Source organism: Aythya fuligula, chromosome 20, assembly GCF_009819795.1.
Source record: "Aythya fuligula isolate bAytFul2 chromosome 20, bAytFul2.pri, whole genome shotgun sequence".
Classification (NCBI taxonomy): domain Eukaryota; kingdom Metazoa; phylum Chordata; class Aves; order Anseriformes; family Anatidae; genus Aythya; species Aythya fuligula.
Genome location: NC_045578.1, coordinates 6,094,240 through 6,116,182, shown reverse-complemented (window position 1 = coordinate 6,116,182; position 21,943 = coordinate 6,094,240). Strand labels below are relative to the sequence as shown.

Sequence of the window (21,943 nt, the reverse complement as noted above, 5' to 3'; positions counted from 1 at the left end):
GCGGGCCTGGCGGAGCCATGGCGGCCGTGCGGGGCCTGCGGATCTCGGTGAAGGCTGAGGCGGCGGAGTCCCGCGGCCCCGAGCCCGAGCCGATGGAAGTAGAAGAAGGCGAGCTGGACGCCATCCCCGTGAGGCGCTCGCTCCGGGAGCTCCTCCCGGTGAGGGACGGGCAGGGGGCGCGAAGGAGGGACCGGCTCCTGAGGGGGGGCAGGGTACGTAGGGGAGGGGGCCTGGGGTGGGATGGGGGTGGGGGGGGGAGGGGAAAAAAGGGGGCGATGTGGGGTGTGTGTGGGGGGTTTGGGGGTGTAGTGGGGAGAGGGAGCGGGCAGGGCGTGCTCGGGAGTAAAGGGGGTCGGGAGGGGGGATTTTGGGGGTTGTGGTGGTGTGTGGGGGGTGGCAGGGTGTCCCAGGGCCATGGGGGTAACTGGATGAGGATTGGGGGGGTCGTGAGGGAGTGGGGTGAAGGTGCTGGGGGTGTGGGCTGTATTGAGGAGGTTTTGAGGATTATTTTTTTTTCTGTCCCTGGCTAAGTTCTGCTATGGTCGTGTTTAATACGTAAAAGTGGGTCAGAGTTGATCTAAACTCCTAAGTAGGCTTTTGCTCTGAAAACGCGTGTGGAAAATGTTTTAGAAACTAATCTCTAATTAGCTGATTACCAACATGCCTGAGCTTTTACCAAATACGTGGCCTAAGAGGCAGCACCCTGCTGCTGTACCTCCTTGTGCTCCTTAAATCAACCCTAGACAGTGGTGTTTCTTTTTCCATTTTTAAAATAACATGCTTATTTTGCTGCTGTCACCCTTGGCACCCTCAGAGAAAGTTTGACTGCGTTACTAAGAAAAGTGTTTAGATTCTGTGTGCACCTTGGTATTTCTAAACTGAGGCTGGCCTACTTTCTAGAAAAAGTCATTTGGCCAAAATAATTCTGTTGTAGCACAACGGTAAACAAAATGTTTACCCTTAGAAATAGCAAGGCAAGACACATTCTTCAAGCCACAAATCTTCACTGGGCAGTGGTTCTGAGGGTGCCAGAATGAAGAAGTCCGATTGTTCCACATGCAAACAATGGAGGGTCACTGGTCCAGGACCTTTGTTGTTTAATGTGGTCTTGTGATTTCAGCAGTCCTCACGGATGGAAATGAGTTTTGTGAGGTGTTGTTTTTTCGCGCCTCATTCTCAGTGTTTACTCTTTTATTTCTAGGCATGTATCAAAATGGTAATGTTTCCTGCTGCTGGTTTTGAAATAATGGTAAAAAATAGACAAACCACTTGTTTAATTGTGGTGGTGGTTTGTCATTCTGACTTCTCTTGAAACTGAAAATTGCAATTTGGAACTTCAGGGGTCAGGTATCTTTACATCACTGTTAAATCTGTGTTTTATAAGGAAATTTTACCTGAAATGAAAATTGTAGTTAGGAAAGGTGTTTGATGACTTCCACTGTATTGCTGAGACAACGTCAAAACCGTAGCAGACACAGGTACAGGAACCAGCTACTGCAGAAGGGCAGAGTTCTCATAGTAAAGGAAGTTGGGTTTCTTTGATGTGCTTAACATTCACTGATGTCAGTGAAGTTAAATGCTTGTTTACTTGTCTGTCTAGGGATGTAGCTTGGAGTAAGGATCAAGAGGATGCGTTTCTCTTAGAAATAAAATAGCCAGATATTTGTAGTGTAGCAATTAAGTTGCTTTCAGCGTTCATTGAGATTTCATCGCTGTTTTGTTTTGTTTCAGGACACTAGTAGGAGGTATGAAAACAAAGCTGGAAGTTTCATTACTGGAATAGATGTAACATCCAAGGTAATTTCTGTCCTGTGTTTCTTCAAAGTGTTTTAGTTACTCTATGGGAAAGGAGGAAAGACTTTGTTTCTTTCCGGAGAGGTGCAGAAGCTTACCCTCATGTTCAGGTTGCTGGCGTTTTTCAATAAGTAGAGAATTCTCCTTGTGTTAGTTGTGGTTGGCATCCAGACGGGTATCTCTTGTAAATTGTAAGACTTAATTTTGCAAATAATATCATAATATTGCAAATATTATTTTTGCAAATAATAAAATAATATTGCAAAGCAAGTGCAATATGAACATTTTGAAACAAGTGAGCTTTTCTTTCTCTTATGTGACTGATAGTATTTCAGTATTCTTAAAAAATTAATTTTACAGGTGGTGTTAGTGCTTGTTTAAAGAGAGATGTATTTTTGAGCAGAGCCTCTGTACATTAGTTAGGAAGAAAAAATATAATCTTACTGTTTCATCATGAAAGCTGAGCATCAGTCCAGGATAGCTTGTTTTCCATGCATCTTGATCCCTGTTATGGTGCTGTATCTCTGTTAAAAGTATGATGTGGCACAGGTATGTTTCAATGAGTTATTTTTGGTTTGTGAAACATACAGATCTCTTCAGAATAAATAGCATTATTAGTAGAGATTGTTGCTGTCTGCATTTTAAATACCTTGTCCTACAGTGTAACCTGTTGGGAATGCTGCTCTGATTCCTGTTTTGACTGCATTGTTTTGCATTTTACAGGAAGCAATTGAGAAAAAGGAACAAAGAGCAAAACGCTTTCATTTCCGAGCTGAGGTGAATCTTGCCCAAAGGAATGTAGCGCTGGATCGGGACATGATGAAGAAAGGTATGAGTTTATCCAGCAGTCAAGAAGGAAAGATCTCTTTGTTTACTTTCTCGCAGGTCCTTGTCCTTATTTATACTATAATATTTCCTGCATTTCCAGAGGTTTTCCCAGATCATTACCAAGAGAAATCACTTTTTTACCATAGTAATATAATATATAGAGACATAGGAATGACTATTTTAGTGCCATTGCTTTTTAAACTACTTCCTAACAGTTATTGTTTCACTCCTTCCTTTAACACTAGAAAAGAAAACATTTCTATGTACCTTATTTACTGTTTGGCAATGGCACCTAGTGTTACTTGTCTGAGATTTGTTTTTCAGACCAGTGCTGCTTTAAGAATCATTAAATCCTTGGAAAAGACCTTGGGCACTGTTTGTGTACGAGCAAAAGACTCCATGTCCTGTGCATAGTGAGATCAGATTCTGTGCTGCACACACAGTGAAGACAGACTGATTGCACGTGTGCTGTTAGACAGCAAGCTGGATGTGTTGGAATATAAGCAGATCAGCTGGGAGATGTGCACAAAACAGATTGGCATTTTTGGCATCCGGTTGGTTCTCAAGGCTTTTTTCCAGCTGGCTGCTAAACCGTGGCCTGCAACAGCTCTCCATCAGATGCATACAAAGCCCTTCAAATTGTACTATATCCTGGTCACAGGCCTAATTAGTATTCTGTCTCGTCAGTACTTCATGGAAGTACTTTGGTAGCATTTAAAAAAGCAAACAAACAAACAAAAAAAAAGGTTGTAAAGCAGTTTGATGTTACTCACTACCTTCAGCTACCAGTGCTTGTAATGTTACAACAACCTTTCTCCATTTTTAATTCTCAATTCAACTTTTGCATTGTGGAATAATAATTCAAGTTTTAGTGTTTTAGAATGGTGTACATCACGCTTTGCTTTTATTAATTTCCCTTTAGCTTATTTAAAATGTCTGTTTTATAAGCCTATATGTTATGAATGTTAAAGCTTGCTCTATAGAAATGAGTGTCTGTTTTGTATCTCTTCATCTTTATAGCAATTCCTAAAGTGAGACTGGACACAATTTACATTTGTGGGGTGGATGAAATGAGTACACAGGACATCTTTGCCTATTTCAAAGAATATCCTCCTGCTCATATAGAGTGGTTAGATGATACATCATGTAAGTAAATGGAATCTTTTGTCTGTTGTTCTTTTATATCAATCATAGCTGTACCTCGGATGTCTTTTTGGCTGTTAAAGTCACTGATCTTTGTCTGTTTCTGTTTCCCTTTCATTGGCCTTAGCCAAAAGAAATTTAGAAGGCAAGAATTAATAGCATATGGTGAAAATCAAGCCCACTGTCTGGATGAGTGTTTAGAAGAAAAAAATGTCATTTAAAAATGACACAACATTTCCATTATTCATATAGCTGATGTATTAGGAGATCAAAAGAAGTGCATTGGTAGCTGGAAGTGTGGCTAGCGACCAGACTGGCAGGGCAGGAGAGTCACCGGTGAGGGATGTGAATTGAGTTTATTTCAAGTGAAAGTGGTACTCTTCAAAATATGATGGTCCGATAAATAGAATTAGAAGCAGTGAGTGAAGCTAAGGTACACAGAGACGGAACAAACTATGTAGCTCTTAGGAAAACAGAATCAAGGAAACATCTGATGTGGAAGGTTTTGTTGACAAACTGAAATTATCAGGAAGGGACAGGATAAAATAGCTTGCCAGTCCTGCAGTGGGAATAATGGTCAAAAATGTTGCTTACATTTTGACATGAATAACATGTCAGCTTGTAAGTGTCACAGAGGCTGATGTTCTGTGAGAAGATTACTGAACTGTATGCAGTTAGGGAAGTCAGTATGGTTTAGGGCTGGGAAGGAGCAGGCTTGTTGCCATATGTGTTTAGGTCATTCTCAGGGAGAAATTAGTGGGTGGAAGAAGGTGGCAGCTGCATGTGATTGACATATATTGGAAAAGGAATGTGAATTCACATTGCAAGGGCTGTTTTAGGGAGTATACGTGCAGTGAGACTACCAGAAAGATGTAAGTTATTGGCAACCATTCTTTCTTTAGTGATACTAAAGACCATATAAGAGCTATTTGCTACAGTTGAGCACTGAATTGTGGAACTGGAAGGCTTTAAGAATGTCTTGTGGCTAGAAATCCTGTAAATTAAATAATAGGACAAAGAAGTAGGAGCTGTTTTATTTATAGGTGTGGCTGAAACATGAAAGTTAATAGTGCAGTTCCCTAGAATGATCATGAAGGAATTGTGTATGAGTGTAAGACAAAAGTTACAGTATACTACAAGATATTAACTTTAAAGACCGTGTGTGTTACAGCTTGATACACTGCCACAAGCTGACAGGACATTTGAAATGCAACGAGCCCTGGGTAGACAATTGCAGTGAAGATCTGTCAGATGAACCTGTGATAATGCATGAACTAGCCAAGTGCACAGCTTAACTTGTGTACCTGAGGCTGCATTTATAAGATTGTCTGTGATCCTTTTTCTTAAATGTTACGTGGGTAAATTGTGTGAAACCAGAGTGAACTTGCAGTACAAAAATACAAGCTTCAGAACTGGAGTGATATTTTACCCACTTATAATTAAAACACATCAGTTTTAGTGATCAATTTTCATACCGTATTGGAGTTAGCATGCTGATTAGTATAGTATTAGTATATATGTTAGTATAATATACCTTAGTAAAATATTAGTATTACCTAATAGCATTAGATTAGTATAATACCACATTGTTTTGCTTAGCTGCAATATGTGCTGATATGAAAACTATACTTGATGAAAATCTAAAGAAAAAGCAGTGACTTTTCAGCAGAGAGTTGTCATAGCATGACAAAAATTTAATGTTCCCAATTGAATTACATCTCAACATGTTTCGGTCCAAAAGCATTCTGTGTTTCAAACTGGTGAACATAAAATGGTAAATGCTTTGAAAATTTGGAGATGTCAAGAGCAGGTAGGCACGCAAATGAAAAATTATTAGCCAGTTATTGAAGTTAGTATCTGCGTGTTCACCTTGTAAATCCTGGCTGTTCAAGTAATTTCAGAGAGAAGCTCTTATTTGGGGAAACTGTAAATAGTTTTCTTGATATTTGCATACACTTATTGCTGCCATTTCCTGACTTGTTTAATGGTAAAGCAGTAAATGACATTTGTTGTTGTATTTGCACTGAATGCAGCCTGGCAGACAGCTTTTGCTCACAACCTGTTACTAAGCATTTTTCATGCTTTCAATTTCAACACCTACAAAATACTGTTAATTGGCCTAATAAGTTGCAAGTTTTACTTTAGTAGTGTCTCCTGATATGTAAGACATACATGAGACGTACTGAATCACATTGTTAACCTATGCACACTGTAACCTCTTTGAAGTGCTTGAGCAGTCTCTCCTATTTTCCTGTTTTTTGGGAAAGATTAACAGAATTCTGCAGTCGGTTCGAAGGTGCTGTTAATGAAAAAGAAAAAAAAGTGGGGTCAAGTATTAGTTCTTGTGTTGTTTTTGTTGGTTTTGCTTTAATCACATTTGTCTGCTAGCACATCCATGAAATGCACTGGCCCTTATTCAATATCCAAATGTGCTGCGCTAAGGAAGCAATGTCTGATTTATGTGGTTGTGCATTCCAATGGTTTTGGTTTTGATCAGTTGTTGTGCTTTTTGTAATGATGTGAAAGCTGTATGTCCCCCGGGTTGCCAAGTGTGCTAAAGAATATGAATTCCCCTGCAGGAGATGTATCTGATTGCTTTTTTGTCATGTCATTATATGACTGTTTCTGAACTGTTAGTAATTTCCTTCCAGTAAGGCAGTGTATGTGACTGCTTGTTGACACAAACTGCATTTTGTTTTTGTATATGTTTCTGTATGTGTGTCATAGGTAATGTGGTCTGGCTTGATGAAGTAACAGCAACACGGGCTCTAATAAATATGAGTTCCTTGCCTGATCAGGAGAAAACAAAAAGCAGAGAAAACAATGAAGAGAAGACAGCTGAAAAAAACAAGAAAGGTAGATGAGATATGCATATATAGACATCATCTAGTTAAATCAATGAAACTTTAAACTTGTGCTTGGGTACTGCGTAATCTAAATTACTGAAGGAGCTTCTATCGTGTAGTTTCAGGTAAATGTATTCTGCCACTTTAAAAAAGGCTTTCATCTTGGAAACCTTTTGAAGAAGCTGCTTCTTAAAAGGTGGGTTGGAGCTAGACCAAAAGCAGTAATTCAGTCGATACTGAACGTGTTAGAGGCAGGGTCATATTCAGATGTGATATTTATAGTGGTACATGTTGCACAGAAATACGTCTGTGTGATGTGCGTGCAAAGGCAGTAGAAGGATGGGGATTGTAAGTTTGGGGGAAAAAAACAGGTCTAAAAAAATATCCTGTTTTTGAAACACCACAGTTCATTCCTTTGCTTGATACAGCACCATCTTTTATGTGTACCATTCACACCGATGTGCCAATGTATCACTTCACCACTGTGTATATCATCTCTAAATTTGACCGTTGTACTTTCAAGAAAGAAGCGCACTGAAAGGTCAGTTACAAAAGAGCAAAGCAGCCAACATACAACTAAGTGTTGCGGTAAATCTGGAATCTGAATGCCTTGGTTGCAAATTCATTTTAGAGGTGTAAATAGAAAATCAGGCTTTTGCTACATTAGGACTGTTCTGCTGTTAGGACAATGTGATAAATTGCAGTGGTTCAAAGTACTGTATGGAAGAGAACAAAACAAAGGGGGATATTTTATTTATTAAGTCTTCCACAGATTTTGCTTAAACATGCTATATTAACAGAATGCAAGTGTTTTTGTATTTGCAGTGCTACCAAAAGCCTTTTTATAAAGTATGGATTTTAGGGCTTTGTTAAACTTGTGGATAATTCTAACTCATTCCATTTTCTTCTTGTTGCTTTTCTCTACAATGCAGTGGCTCCTCAACCATCCATGTGACTTTAAAATGTTGATAATGCTTCAAGTAAGACTTGTTACAAAGTTTTTGGAGATTAGCGAATATCTTATTTAAATGCAACATAAATACATGCAGATTAATCTTGTTGACTACCAAGTACATAGTACACCATCATTACAGCGTATCTCAAAATAAAAATTGTGTCATCTAAATTCCTCCTACGTAAACTAATTTACCTGCTCATCTGGAAAAGCGGGATATTGGATAAAGTGCAAACTGTTCAATTACATCTTAAGGTGTGAGCTGCATACAGATATACTGGAGTAATCTGGCTTAGTTACATTCCTTTTTTTTTTTTTTTTTTTGATAGGAATTGGAGGGCTGTTTAGGGAAGCAGGAGGCTAGTCTTTACAGTGAGAAGTTGATCATTTTAAAAAAAAAAAAAAAAGCATTTGAATGCTATCCTCAGTAGATGACAATTCATTTTTGAATTTGGCTAGTTTGTCTACCTAAGTTCTCTTTGGAGTCAGTTTGGTTAATTGTGCTTAGTTTTTCCTTTGGACTTGGGTACAGTTGTCAAGATGTTTTTAACTGCTGAGCTCTCTATTACAAGTTATTGAGCCCATTGTCAGATAAGGTTAAGATAAGCAACTCTGCAGTATAAAGGAGGGTGGTTTTTTGTTTTTGTTTTTTTTTTTAGTTTTGAGTCTTTTAAGTGCTTTGAGGTCTTTGCAGAAGAAATTAAATTGTTAGGTGTTGATGATTGTCCATATTCACTTTTTTTTTTTTTGAGGACTGAAAAAAGTAACAATTTTTCTCACTGTGAGCTAATACATATAATTTTTTTTAAAGTGCTGAAAATCTATGCAAACATCTCAGTATAAGTAGTTCTGGAAGTGTGCACTTTTCTGTCACCTATTCCATGTCAAAATTAAGTCACTAAGTTGTTTTTTTTTTTTCCAGATCTCAGTAAATTTAAGCTTTGGAGTAGCGACCTGATTCATATTGTTAGTATTGGATGCTTGTAGGTACTTGCAGCATTTTAAAAGGAGGCTGAAGGAAATGGGATTTGATAGCCCTTTTGCAGTCTTGCTCTTGCTGATCTCTATCATACTTTGAAATGCAGTACAATTTCATTTGCTTTCAAATAAGTAAATTTATAATCCATGTGTGCTGCTTCAGGCAGTTATCTGTACAGGGGCTGTCTAGTTAATGTTATGTTATTCATACGTGCTTCAAATTTCTGTAGACGTTCACTGTTCTGATTATTCTCTAGGCTTCACAGAAGAATGGATAACACCTTCAGTTTGATTTCAGAGAATGTAGGTAATAATAATCAAATGCAACTGGAGCACTAAAATGGAGATGTGTTTTTTTCCCCAATTATTTTCCTCTTTAGGAAAACAGGAAGAAAGTTCTGATGATGAGGCAGAAGAAGGAGAGGTAGAGGATGAGCATCCAAGTGATGTTGAGGTCAGTATAGAAAGGGTAAATAATATTATGGAAGTTTGTCTCTAACTTGTGTAAAGTCTTCATAACGTTACAATTTTAACAATTTATACTTACAACTCTCAATTTAATTATCAAAGTTAATTAGATGGGGAAAAGACAGGAAGCTTGTGTATGCTGTTGGTGAGATGAGCATTGTATTAGAGTGGTTTTTGTAAGTAGATTTCGAAGACTGGTAGGGCAGCCAGCATTTAACAGCTAGACTGGCTTCTCTATTTTGCTGTGAGAAGGCAATGAAATAAAAATGATGGAGAGCAGTAGGCTTTCAGTATAGAAGGCAGTGCATAAAGAGAAAGAAAGGATTTAGGCTGCCCATAGATATGTGTGGGAATCAGCAAACACATTGATGGTGAGTAAGGAATTTAATCTTCGCTGGTTGAATATATATAATAGGTGTCATTAGTATTTTCTTTAGGAATGGCTCAGTGAACATTCATACAGATGATGGAAGTCTGAATTTTGGTTTATATAAAGCAGATATAAATGGAAAAAAAATGCCTGTAAGTCATTGTTTGAGGGCAAGAGAACCTGATGGTGAAACCTTTTACATAAGAGACAAACAAGTTATTTTTCACTGTTCAAGTTGTGTTATTTATTTTCTACAGTTGAATCAGTAATGTAGTTTCATTTGAAAGGTTATTGAGTATTAATCTGAGATAAGGTTATGAAGAAAGAGATGAAAATATTTTAAATCTTTTGGGCAAGTTATTTTAAAAATTCACAGTAGTGTGTAAAAAAAAAAAAAAGTTGCTCTGAACAGAATTTTAAAAGTAACTTACTTAATAATCAGTTGATTGCTTCTCTGTAAGCAATCCATTTTCATTCAACAGTAATTTTATTTTTGAGTCCAAAATACCTTTTTTGCCCCCAAAGTTGGATGCCCTGTCCCAGGTAGAAGAGGATTCTCTCCTGCGTAATGATCTTCGCCCTGCCAATAAACTGGCTAAAGGAAACAAGCTATTCATGAGATTTGCTACTAAAGGTAAATAATCAGCTTAACAAGCATAATGAATTAATTGCTTATTGCAGTTTTGTTGACTAATTAATGACTCAAATACTTGATTTTTATTTGCAAAATTGTTAGTTTTATGCGTATTAATGTAATACCTAATATTTATTAGGTATTAATGTTTTAGAATTGAATATGCATGTAATGTGTGAATTAAATCTAGTTCAAGTTGTATGAAGATTATTATACATAAAATTTTATCTTGTGCTCAGGGCATTCTTCCTGATACAGTAGAATAGGTTTTATGATGACCTTCTCCACAGAGGTAAATTTCACATTTTATAAATATGAAAATCATTTGAGATGTTTATGAGGTATTAGTGGAAATTGTTGCTAAACACAGTTGAGATATTAAATTATATTTATGAATTAAATGAAAATGCATGTAATTTCTGGGTCATGTAGAAAATGACATATTCATAAAGGAAAGAGAGGTCAGCAATAAGGTAAGTAGAGCCTCCAGCAGTTACAGTGGGATGTAATGCTCTGTTAATTGATACATAGAAACTGAGAGTCCTTGTGAAATTAAGTTTCTGGACACACGTAAAACTGTGTGGCGCTAGGAAAAACTTCAGATGAGGTATCAGCAAAATTTTATCCTTCATGAAGGAAATTGAAGTAATACTGATCTGTAAGACATATTCAGTCTTTCACTCTCTTTGTCTGACTGGATGGTTACTTATTTTTATGCTAGTGTAGTAAGGTATATACTAAGAGGGAAGTATCCCAATAATTTTTCTCTTTCAGATGACAAAAAAGAGCTGGGAGCTGCAAGGCGAAGCCAATATTACATGAAATACGGCAATCCCAATTATGGAGGCATGAAGGGGATTCTTAGTAATTCTTGGTGAGTACAGGATAGAGGAATTGGAACACTTCAAGTGCTCAGACAAGATGGTCCAAAACCGTTCTAACTCGTAGATTTTTTTTTCCCTTTTAGTTTCTGTAAATATTTCTTAAGTATGAATAATTTTTTTGCTAAGTGATAATGAATTTGCAAGAGAAACATTTTGTTGCGAAAGTAAGTAATGTTTATATTCAGAACGTTAATGCAGAACAGATCTCTTAAGTAAATGTATTCATCTGTTATCAGAGTGAGTGATAATTGCACATACTTAATCCAGGACTGAATACAGCTCATTCACCATGCTTTTTCTGTGACAGGAACGTAATTGTTTTTATGGTGTTTCAGGAAACGAAGATACCATTCACGACGAATCCACCGGGATGTCATAAAGAAGAGGACGCTTATTGGGGATGATGTTGGCTTAACTCCTCCTTATAAACATCGTCATTCAGGTAATTGATGCCAGTACGTAAAAACCTTTAAGAGCTTAACTGGGGAAATGGAGAGCTGGAAAGGACCTTAAATATTGTCTTGTTCTGTACCATGCAGTGCATGAAACTGAGGTGTACTCTGAAAAAATACATCTATAACTAAATAACAATTTAAGGGTTTGCAAAGAATGCCGAAGCAGAAACTTTTTTTCTCCTGTGGTGATTTTCTTTCACTTAGATTATTCTATACTATAGAATATAGTAAAATATTTTGCAAAATACTATCTCTGTAGACCTGTAGAACTGTAAAGACATAATTTTATTGAGTTGTTTATTTACAGGTTTTTTTTTTCTGCCTTGATTTTATCTATGATAAATTTCAGCTTACAAGAATCCATATGTTTTGCTACAGGCTTAGTAAATGTTCCTGAGGAGCCTATTGAGGAGGAAGAGGAGGAAGAAGAAGATCAGGATATGGATGAAGATGACAGAGTTGTTGTAGAATACCGTGATGAACTGCAACCTTTCAAACAGTCTCGAGAACGCAGTGCAGCAAGACGATCAAGTGCAAGTACATCTGATTCTGATGAAATGGACTATGATCTTGAATTGAAAATGATATCAACCCCCTCTCCCAAAAAGAGCATGAAAATGACAATGTATGCAGATGAGGTGGAATCGCAACTGAAAAATATTAGGTAAAAGTTTCCTATTCTTTAAAAGTGTCATTTGAAATTTAGTCAGTGCAGTCAAAGCTTAAAGACAAACTGCTGAAGCCACTATTTTAAATCTTAATGTTTTTTTTGTAGTAGATATTTTAAAGATGAAATGCAAAATACAGAAACGCTTGTATCAGTCTTTTCTTTACAGTTAACATATTGAAAATACAACTTCCTTTGTAGATTTCTGTAACTTAGCATTATGATAATATAAAGCTCAAAGTAGAATCAATGGACGTTTAGGCAAGTAAGCACAATTAACCTCTTGCATTTCATAGCTGGGCCAACCATCCTCATATGTATAATGACAAAAAGTAATTTATATTCATGATGGGTATACTGTTCAAAACTACATACATTGTGGGTAATTGAAATAATTTTAAAATGCATCCCTCTGGTGGTATATTACTATGGTTCATTATAATGAACCATTGTCTTCTAACAATTCTGAGTAAATGTTCATTTACTCAGAATTGTTAGTAAATTGTTCTGAGAGTAAATGTTCATTTACTCTGAATTTCAACCCAGAAGCACAGCCTTAGAGATACAAGCTAGATATCTACATATCTGCCTTGTAATGGATTCCGAGGCATTTGTGTGATTATTGTTACATTTCCTTCTGATCCTGACTGAAAATCATACTCGTAAAAGTTTTTAGTATTCTTACCCGTTTCTCAGTAGAGAAATCCCGATAGTACTGTTTTCTATAATCTTACTTACAAGAAGACTTGAGAGCTATGTTAAATATCGTTTTGTTTAAGGGACTTTAAATTATTATTTTTTTTTTTTAGGAATTCTATGCGAGCAGATAGCATAGCAACCAGTAATGTCAAAAACCGGATTGGCAGTAAAGGATCATCGGAGAAAGTTGTAGATGTAAGACTACTGTTAGAAGAAAAACGTCAGCATAATAATGGGCCACGCCAGCAAAACAGCACTGTAAAATCAGGTAATTTGAAACTCTGATGCTGTGCAGAATTCTGACTGGTTTATTAAAATTGATATATAGTCTTTTCACATCTGTCCACTACTGTGACTTAAAAACGTGAGGGAGTTGTGTTCAGCAGCAGTTTCTGCATTTATACAGTTAATTTTTCCTCACTAAGGTACAGAGTTAGGGATTGCTTTGGGGGAAAATGAAGTATATTTAAGTGAGTGACATTTATTTTTATTTAATTTGTTTGCCTGTGTCTATTTTCCTCCACTTTGTCCTTTTTGATTTGCTTAATTGTTGAGGCAGAGATTCTGTATGACTCTATGGGAAACAGCATGAGGGGAGTCATGCACAAATTCAAACTTGAGACACCAGCTACTTACATGAAATATGTATAATGTGAATATGAAGGTATTTTTCAGTTGGCAGTCTTTTTATTTATTTTAAAATTTGTGCTTCATTTACTCTCTTTTTTTTTTTTTTGACTCCAGCATGTGTGATTTCAGCTATTTCTGACATACATACTGTCCAGAGGATTATCTGACTGATGGGTGAAAGATACTCTTGTATCAATGTATATAGGAGTTACATTAATGTATATTGTGTTTTGTGTACATTTTGGGCCTCTGACAAGTTGGCATGTAAATCTGTAATTCCTCTTTCCTTCATATTTTTGTTTGAACGTTTTTTAAGACTAGGCACATCAGGCTAAATCAGACAAACTTCAGGATATGAGATTCTTATCATGGATTGTCAGTATATTTAATATTCTTATATTTTTATTTTTATTCTGCAAAATATTAAGCACTATTAGAATTCTAAAGCAAAATACCTATAATCTGAAAAGAATTATTGAAGGCCTAACAGTTATCTTATAGTCATACCTCATGCTGGATACATACATGCTGAGCTGCTGAAGTAAATTCAGCAAGCCATGGAATTACTGCTACGTTTTTGGTCCATGGATAGAATATAACCTGAAAACATTAAATATCAAATGTATTGCCAAGAAAAAAAAAATAGTGAAATCTGGGTAAATTTTATTGCAGGCATTGCTAAGACTGAAATCTGTGTATGAAAGACTTAATGAAAAGACTATAGAAGAGATTAAAAACAACAACAAACAGGACATCTGTCTAGTTTTGAGTATTACAAAGTGTGCAATGAACACAAAATTAGCTGGCAGAACTTAGGTAAATGCAACATGATTTTTGTCATTTTAATCCCTGAAAATATCCCTAGATGTGCGGCAAAGACTGGGAAAAAGACCCCATTCTCCAGAAGTTAAGCCTCCAAGCAGTACTTCTGCTCCTCGTCGAGAACCGATATCTGATGTACACAGCCGGTTAGGAATCCCCAAACAGGATGTAAAAGGCCTCTACTCTGATACCAGAGAGAAGAAATCAGGTTAGTTGTATGAGGAAAAGGTAAAGTGCAAGTATTTGCAGTATTATATTCAATTTTAAAGAATAAGGGAAATTTCATCTGAAAATTGAGAAGGGTATTTAGATGAATGAAATTAAAGACTTAATTAGTACATGCTTGTTCTGAGCTTTGAAATCTAAATGTTTGCAGGCAGTTTAGTTTAAACTGAGTAAGACAGCAATATTTTTCTGGAGATACGGTTAAGAGTAGAGAAGTACTTTACAACTGTGGTCCAAACAGGGCAGTAAAACAAGTGCAATGAAAGCAATGGTACTTCAGGCTTGTGTGTAGGGTCCTCTGCAAATGGGAACCTGAGTGAACGAGACTGTACTGAAGCTCATATTTTAATTTCAACCACTGCTTCAAGGCACAGCAAGTTCCATACCAGACATTGTGGGAGGAGTACAAGGAATTTAGAGAGATGCAGTAAATTGCTGTCATTTTTAAAGTGCTTGTTTTTTCATCTAATTAGGTAATTTATGGACCCGATTAGGGTCTGCTCCGAAGACGCAAGAAAAGACTTCAGATAAACCTGAAAACTCTGTGACATCTCCAGAGGAGGAGGATTCAGAGCTCCAAAGGGTTTGGGGTGCTCTCATTAAGGAAAAAGAACAGTCTCGACAAAAAAAGAGTCGATTGGATAATTTACCGTCTCTACAAATTGAAATCAGCCGGGAAAGCAGTTCTGGATCAGATACTGAATCATGATTTTACACTTTGATCCTCAAGATTGTGACTGTGCACCGTGGCAAGATTTCCTTTGTCCAAAAGCTGAACACTGGCAAAGACTCTGCAGTGAAGGTTCCAGAAATGTCTCTGTTCCTTTTATACAAAAATAGATGCATATGCCACTCGAAACCTAAAGCAATCATGTTTGTCTGGAGTCTGTGGTTGGCCCTGTGTTACATAGGGCATTGTCATATATGTTTATTACAGCAAACCTGTAGTTAATTCTAGCCAAACACTTTTCCCTGAGCTCAGAATTTAAAAGAAGAGGCAGAAATACTCTGTATTTTTAAGAAGACCTTTTTGTTCTTAATGTTTTTAACATGGAATCTTTTAACGAGATATTTTACTCAATTCATCCAAAGAACAGGGCATTTCATAGCCAACACCATTGCCTTGCCCTTCTGGCTCTTACCAGCACCTTTCCTCTTAAAGTAATAACAATAATGCTTCCTGGGTAGGCAGCCAGCGAGGATAAAGCATAAAGGGAACGTCATGTTCCCTTCCTTCAAAATACTGAATGTAAATCAAAGTTAAATGTTGCAGTACGGTGAAGTTTTGTGTAGAATCCATACGGCATCACTGCTCTCAAAGAATTCTACTCGTTTGTTTTGGTCATACTGTGTTCTGCTCTAGTAGGGATTGCAGTGTTCAAGACTGCAAAGATGGGTGTTGGAGAGAATCATGCAAATTCCCATGGGTGCTTTGGTTTTGGTTACATACTGAGAAATGACATTTCTCTCATTTCAGCTGTGTTGTTTTGAAGAAATCTAACAGTTTTAAAACTTACATTTTTATATTTGTGAGAATTTTCCTGTTGGCCATGGTGAAAGCTATAGTGATGTTCTCCTACGTGCTGTCTAACTATACATATATATATAACTGAAAGAAAAGGAAAACTATAGGATCACTGTCCCATGTCAATATTTTTGAATGTTCTTACTATATAGTACATGTGAATGTGCACATGGTTGACTTGTTACATTCAGCTTTTTTATCTGCATACCCTCTCTAGATAGGTGAAACGTTTGATCAGAGTGCAGCTGCATTTTTTCTTCTTCTGTTGCCTATGGCAGATATTTTGATTGCCAATTCTGAATAAGAAATAATGAGAGCACATTGGATTCAGCTGAACGGAACAGGTGGCAAAAACAGTGCTACATGATGACAGTCTGAAAGTGTTTGCATTCTCTTTGTGACTGTTCAGCCTGGAGAAGAGGGTGCTCGGGAGGGATCTTATCAATGTATATAAACACCTGAAGGGAGGATGCAAAGAAGATGGAGCCAGGGTCTTCTCAGGCATGCGCAGTGCTAGGATAAAGGGCAGTGAGCACAAACTGGAACACAAGCGGTTTCCTCTGGACATCAGGAAGCACGTCTGTGCTGTTTGGGTGACAGAGCACTGGAGGTTGCCCAGAGAGATCGTGTCCTCCTTGAAGATCTTCAAAAGCTGATGGGATGTGGTGTGCTCTGGGTGGCCCTGCTGGAGTGAGAGCTTGGACCAGATGACCTCCAGAGGCCCCTTCCAGCATCAGAGATTGTGTGATTCTGTCCATATATCGTAGGTTCTATCAGTCCAAAATGTCTGTGAATATTTCTTCCCCTTTCTGCTTTTTAGCAAACAACTTTTTCTCTCCCTGTGTTCCCCACTTTTTCTTTTTTTAAATGAGTTGGAGTAGGTTTGAAATTTCACAAAAGCAAGGGATCTGCAGTTAACTTTTCTTATTGGCTTTTTTATGGGTAAGAAAGCAGCATGTAAAATGAGAGACTTGAAGTATTATCTAGTGATTGACTGGGCTTCATGTCTTTGTTTCCTTGTTTTGTGTCACCCTTGATTTTATATTTAATTATTGAATATATAAATATGGTTCATAAAAGTACTATGGAGAGTAAATGACTGCAATGTCTGATCACTGTAATAATTCATTTTAATGTGTGCTTTCATTAATATCCCTTCCAGAGCTTTAAAATAGAATCCTACCTTACCCATTTCTCAAGATGCTGTTAAAATTCATTTAACCAGTCTCTTTTTGCCAGTAAACCTTTGTGTTGTGTTACTGCTTTGAATCTATTATGGCCTTTCCTTTTTCTGAAAGGAGAAGGAAGATACCGATCATGCATCTGGTCTATGAAGATAGTCTCCTGTGTTGCTGTGAATCCTTGCATGTTTTTAAGCTCAGTAACTGGCTGTGGTCTGCTGTTAATGTTGCTGATAACCATTGTGTTTCAATGTAAAAATTCATAACTGGAGCCTGGTGAAGGATGGACTAACTGGTTTGAAAGACAGAAGGGGAATGAGTAGAAAGTCTCTTCAGCTGATATGAAAGATTCGAACTAATGGACATGTGAAGGCAAGGAAAGTGGTGTAGGCAATGGCTTGCACTCTTGGAAGAGGAGCCATTAATACTGGTTCTGTCTTCCATGCAGCCGTGAGTATGCCTTAGAAATGCCTCTATGTTAGTAGGGTCTGTTGTGTTTATGGTTTGGGGAGAGGGTTGTGTGTGTTAATGAGACCACAGGAATTTAGCTGCAAGAAAAATAGAGTTTACTGTTGAAGCAACCTACAGAGAGGATTTTTTTTTTCTTTTGGTAACTGAGTGTTTGCCTTGTTTTGGTTTTTGATTATGTACAGAGAAGCCTTGAAAAGGTGTTTGCTGGTGTCAGGAATGCTACCTTTGGTCTTCCTTAGTTACCTGAACATGAATTTCTGTGTTTTGATAATTAAAATTGAGCACTGAATCTTTAGTGAATGTTTTTTTCCTTATCATAGTTAACAAATCTGTTTGTCCTAGAGAGAGATTGCATAGAGAATTGTGTTGTAAGTCCACTTTCTCCTCTTTGTGGTCAGGGAACCACAAGGATTCCACCTTCGAGTGATTTGTTGTAGAAATAAATGTGCTGATGCTGAGAAGTGCAAGCTATGTATTTTACTAGAATCTACTACTTTTAAAAACTGCAAAAAAATGAGAAGTTGGGCTTTTTTTGCAAGCAAATCCACACCACGGAATAAAAATATAAGTGTTTCTGAATTTTACATGGCTAGTTACAGGACCACACTAATGCTTCTCATAGAAAGCTTTTCCTGGTATCAAAAACGTGAATTTTGGTGCAGGGTTCACACGAACATATTACACAAAGGGGTTGGTGGTTGCGGGGATTAAGAACATCGTCTTCCTCTGCGTTGTGGGTAATGAGCTTGGCGTTATACAGGCATTTATACAGCTAAGGATCGTCTCTCATTATTTGGACATTCGAGTTACTACATTTTATTTGCTTAACGGGATGTTGTGGTTGGAGTCCTTAAGGTTGTGGCAGCATGACAGGATATGGCAGTTAGAGACCTTCCAATTGCACAAAGTTACAAAGGTTAAAACAGCTTGACAAGACACCCTATGGGTTTGATTAACAAATTTATCACACAATATTTATTACAACCCTGACAACCCCTCCTTTACTGGAACATAAGTAACAAAGGGACGGTAGTGCAGCTTTTCTGAACAAAAACACTGCATCCCCGTCTCCTTGTGTGCAAGAAGAGTTTTTTTTGTTGTTTTCTTTTGTTTTTTGCCACCCCCTTCCATGAGGGCCGTTCCCCTCAGAGCCCACTGCAGAAAATGGCCGCCTCCGCCCCCCCGCGGCAGCAGTGGCCCAGCCCACTCCCCCCCGCCTCAGAGTGGTGCGTCCCGACCCTTTATAAGCAGCGGCCGCGATTCTTCCCGCCCTTTCGCCGAGCGCGGCCGACGGCGGTGTGGTGCGCTCCGTGAGGGGCCGTTGGGTGCCGCCATTTTGCACCCCCCTGTCCGGCTGTGGTGGTAGCGGCCGTGCCTCGTGGTCCCTAGGGCCGGGCCGGACCATGGGAGGCAGCGGCGGGGGGGAGAAGGGGTCTCGCTCCTCTCGTCCCCACGGGCCTCGCATGGAGGCGGGCAGCGGGCGGACACCGACACCGGGCCCCACTGGGACGGCCTCGGGGCCTGCTCCGCGGTACGTGACGGGGCTGGGGGGGTGAGTGGCTTCGGAGGGGGCGGCGGAGGCCTGCTGTGGGTTTTTACCCTTTTTAGCAAACGGCTTATCCCTTTTCCTTTTTCGTTTGTACTTTGGTGTACCAAATCCTTGCCGTGCAGCGAGCGTTACAACTTTCTAGTTGATGTTCTGTGGATTTTTGACGTGAAAAACTTCCCTTTGTGGCAAATATGCTCTGGCAACCAGCTCAAGGGAAGTTTCTTGAGTAAAAACTGTTGAAGGGGGTTCGTGGCTAGTGAAAGCTATTTGAGAAACATTTGGGAGGTTTTTAATTGTTTTTAGTTACTACAATAACTGTACTTGTAGTAATTCCAGAGAATTATATTAAATTGTACCCTAACAATGCTTGTTTTGTTTTTATTTCCCCAGCAGGAAGATGTCTTGAAGCAAAGGGTAAGTTAAAGTTTATTTTCTTCTAAACTGCACCAAGTTGTTCAGAAAGTTCTAGGCTTTTCCTTATATTACTAACAATGTAAAGTAGTTAAATACAGGACTGTTAAATGAAAGTAATGTGTAATACTTACAGCTTAAAGTTAGCTAAGGAAATAAAGCTGCTCAAAACTATTTTATGTCCCATTGAGCTAACAGTTAACCGTTTTTATCAACAAAAGGAAAAATGTACAAGCAGTTAATCACTTCAAATAGTGGCATGCAAAAGTTGTTGGCTGTTGATGATGATACCCTTGAATAGGAAGTGCCGTCAGATGCGAGAACTGACGATAACCTTCTTATTTGTCTGAAATACAGCTACATGTGCGTGCAGTTTGATTTGTCTGGAAATTCATCTGCTAGCACTAATCAGGAAACGTTTATTTGCTCTGCAGATGCCTGATATTTCCAGATAAGCATGATGTGATTAGGACTGGGAGCAGGTAGTTTGGTGGAGCTGGCCCTATTGTGAAGGTAAGTGATTAATTCCACTGGACTCTGTAGAGCTTTATATCCTCTAAAATCCAAGTTGAGAATAAATGGGTTTTATAGGTTGCCAAAAACATGAGAAACAAATTTTGTAGGTTCATCCTTCATAGCTTGAATCAATCTACTTTCCCTTCTCTGCTCCTCAAAATAAGCCCTATGATACCCATTTCCAGCAATATTTAAGGGTTTCCGGGTCTCTGCTGCCACATACACTAATGTCTATCAATTGATGTTACAGCCCTTCACAAGTCCTGGGAAAGGAAGTGCGACTGCAAGAGCAGGAGATTGTTTGGGGTAAATTTAATCTGTATGCTCTTAATTCCTTGTGATGCTTTTTGGCTACAGTCTCAGAGAAGTTACATAATTAAAAACATTGTCATTGGCCCTATTTCTATATGTTCTTATCTCTAAAAGTACAATTAATGAATTCTAGGACCAAAAAAAAAATGCTTTATTGAGCTTAAAATACTGAGGGTAAATGTATATGAGCAGCTGTCTTCTGCACTGCAGTTATGCTGACAGTGCTAGAATAGACAAAGGCTATTACTTCTGTTAGAAATGTAACAATTTATTTGTGGATATCATATGATGAAATAAACCAAAATTTGCTGGAATTACCGGCAGATTGAGTGGTGGTGAGCAAAGGTTTTTCTGATGATATCTCTTATATTAAGAAATGGGTTAATAATTAGTGTTGAATGGTTAACTTATCCATGCTGTTTTATTACAGGTGTTCACGCTGAAAGTAAGTTTGTCTGAGGAAGAAGGAATCCAAGGAAACTTGCATGTGAGCTTGGGGACTAGTCTGTGTAAACGCTACATATTTTGTTGTCCATAGATCTTAAGAAAAGATGATTCTACTGTTATGATTACACACATTAAAATTCTCATAAAACCATCTTGGGTCTATTTTTGTTACTTGGCTGCGTACAGAAACGACTTTCCATTACACGACATGTTTTTGATAAACGAACTGCACACTTGTGTGATTAGCTATAATATGATAAAGTAGCAGATGTATACACTGCAGTGCAATTACTGCAAATAATGTAAACAGCTTTTAGTTGCGTAAGCGTTCTATTTGGTGTTCGGTAATTTACTTGCTTTAAACAGTTTAAACAAATGATACTAATACTGCTACTGTAATTACTGTGGAGATTAGGCCTTAATACCTCTACAGCAAGAAAAGCAAATGGTCCAATCAGGGCAAACACAACTGTTTCTGTAGCTTGTTCCAAACGTAATACTTATGCCTTACTTTGGCCTCTTTTTTTAAAGCCTAATGTGGATGCAACAGAGTCTGTTTGTGTAGTACCAGCATTCTAGCTGTGGTCCAAATGTGAGAAGTAATTTCCAGATGCAGAGGAATGGAAAGATCCTCTGCAAATTGTTGGCTATCTGGGTGTAACTGGTAAGAGCAAAAGAGGCTGCTTTTGTGATAAGTGCCCACTCTAAGACAGATGTGCAATGAAGGTAGGTTAATGGAAGGTGCCAAGTTTAGGGAGGAATCTGCATTTAAAGTCGAGATGCTGGGATGAGGAACACTGCATCTGAGGCTGAAACTTCCACTGAGGTTTGTTATGGAAGTAAAACTGGCGGGCTCGAACACTGCAGTGCTCGTTATATTTGTACAGGAGGTATGGAATCTGTCTCACCATATGTATAATGATGGAGCATGTGCACTGACAGCCTATCAGTGCATATGTTGCTGATCATTTTGCCCACTTGGTGTCACCAAGTGAAAATTTTTAGTGCAGATTTGAAAGTGTGCATTCTGAAAAAGGTCAAGATCACTAATTAATTAATTGTGACCACACACTCATGCTGTGCCAACAACAATCTAAATGTTAACTGTATAGCTCTGAGTAAAATACATCTTG

The 21,943-nt window shown here is 38.1% G+C and overlaps 1 protein-coding gene, 1 long non-coding RNA gene and 2 other non-coding genes across 6 annotated transcripts; all 4 read left to right on the top strand.

Moving 5' to 3' along the window:
* Positions 1 to 16,500, top strand: NCBP3 (nuclear cap binding subunit 3). Of its 2 annotated transcripts, none has more exons than XM_032201005.1 (13): positions 1 to 158; positions 1,732 to 1,797; positions 2,518 to 2,623; positions 3,643 to 3,768; positions 6,493 to 6,621; positions 8,925 to 8,998; positions 9,908 to 10,016; positions 10,791 to 10,890; positions 11,236 to 11,342; positions 11,734 to 12,019; positions 12,832 to 12,989; positions 14,217 to 14,381; positions 14,872 to 16,500. In XM_032201005.1, the coding sequence occupies exons 1-13, from the start codon at positions 18 to 20 to the stop codon at positions 15,105 to 15,107; spliced, it is 1,803 nt and encodes a 600-aa protein (XP_032056896.1). In that variant the 5' UTR covers positions 1 to 17; the 3' UTR covers positions 15,108 to 16,500. The 2 variants fall into 2 exon arrangements, with proteins under 2 accessions (XP_032056896.1, XP_032056895.1); XM_032201004.1 differs by having other exon boundaries at positions 1 to 212.
* A 2,379-nt stretch (positions 16,501 to 18,879) lies between these two features.
* LOC116497274 lies at positions 18,880 to 20,961 on the top strand. 2 transcript variants are annotated; one of them, XR_004254093.1, is made up of 5 exons: positions 18,880 to 19,106; positions 19,518 to 19,538; positions 19,970 to 20,048; positions 20,302 to 20,357; positions 20,794 to 20,961. It is a non-coding gene; the product is annotated as an uncharacterized LOC116497274 (long non-coding RNA). The 2 variants fall into 2 exon arrangements; XR_004254092.1 differs by having other exon boundaries at positions 19,515 to 19,538.
* On the top strand, positions 19,813 to 19,887 carry LOC116497472. Its single transcript, XR_004254105.1, has one exon. It is a non-coding gene; the product is annotated as a small nucleolar RNA SNORD49 (small nucleolar RNA).
* Positions 20,647 to 20,720, top strand: LOC116497476. Its single transcript, XR_004254109.1, has one exon. It is a non-coding gene; the product is annotated as a small nucleolar RNA SNORD65 (small nucleolar RNA).
* Positions 20,962 to 21,943: the final 982 nt, after the last annotated feature.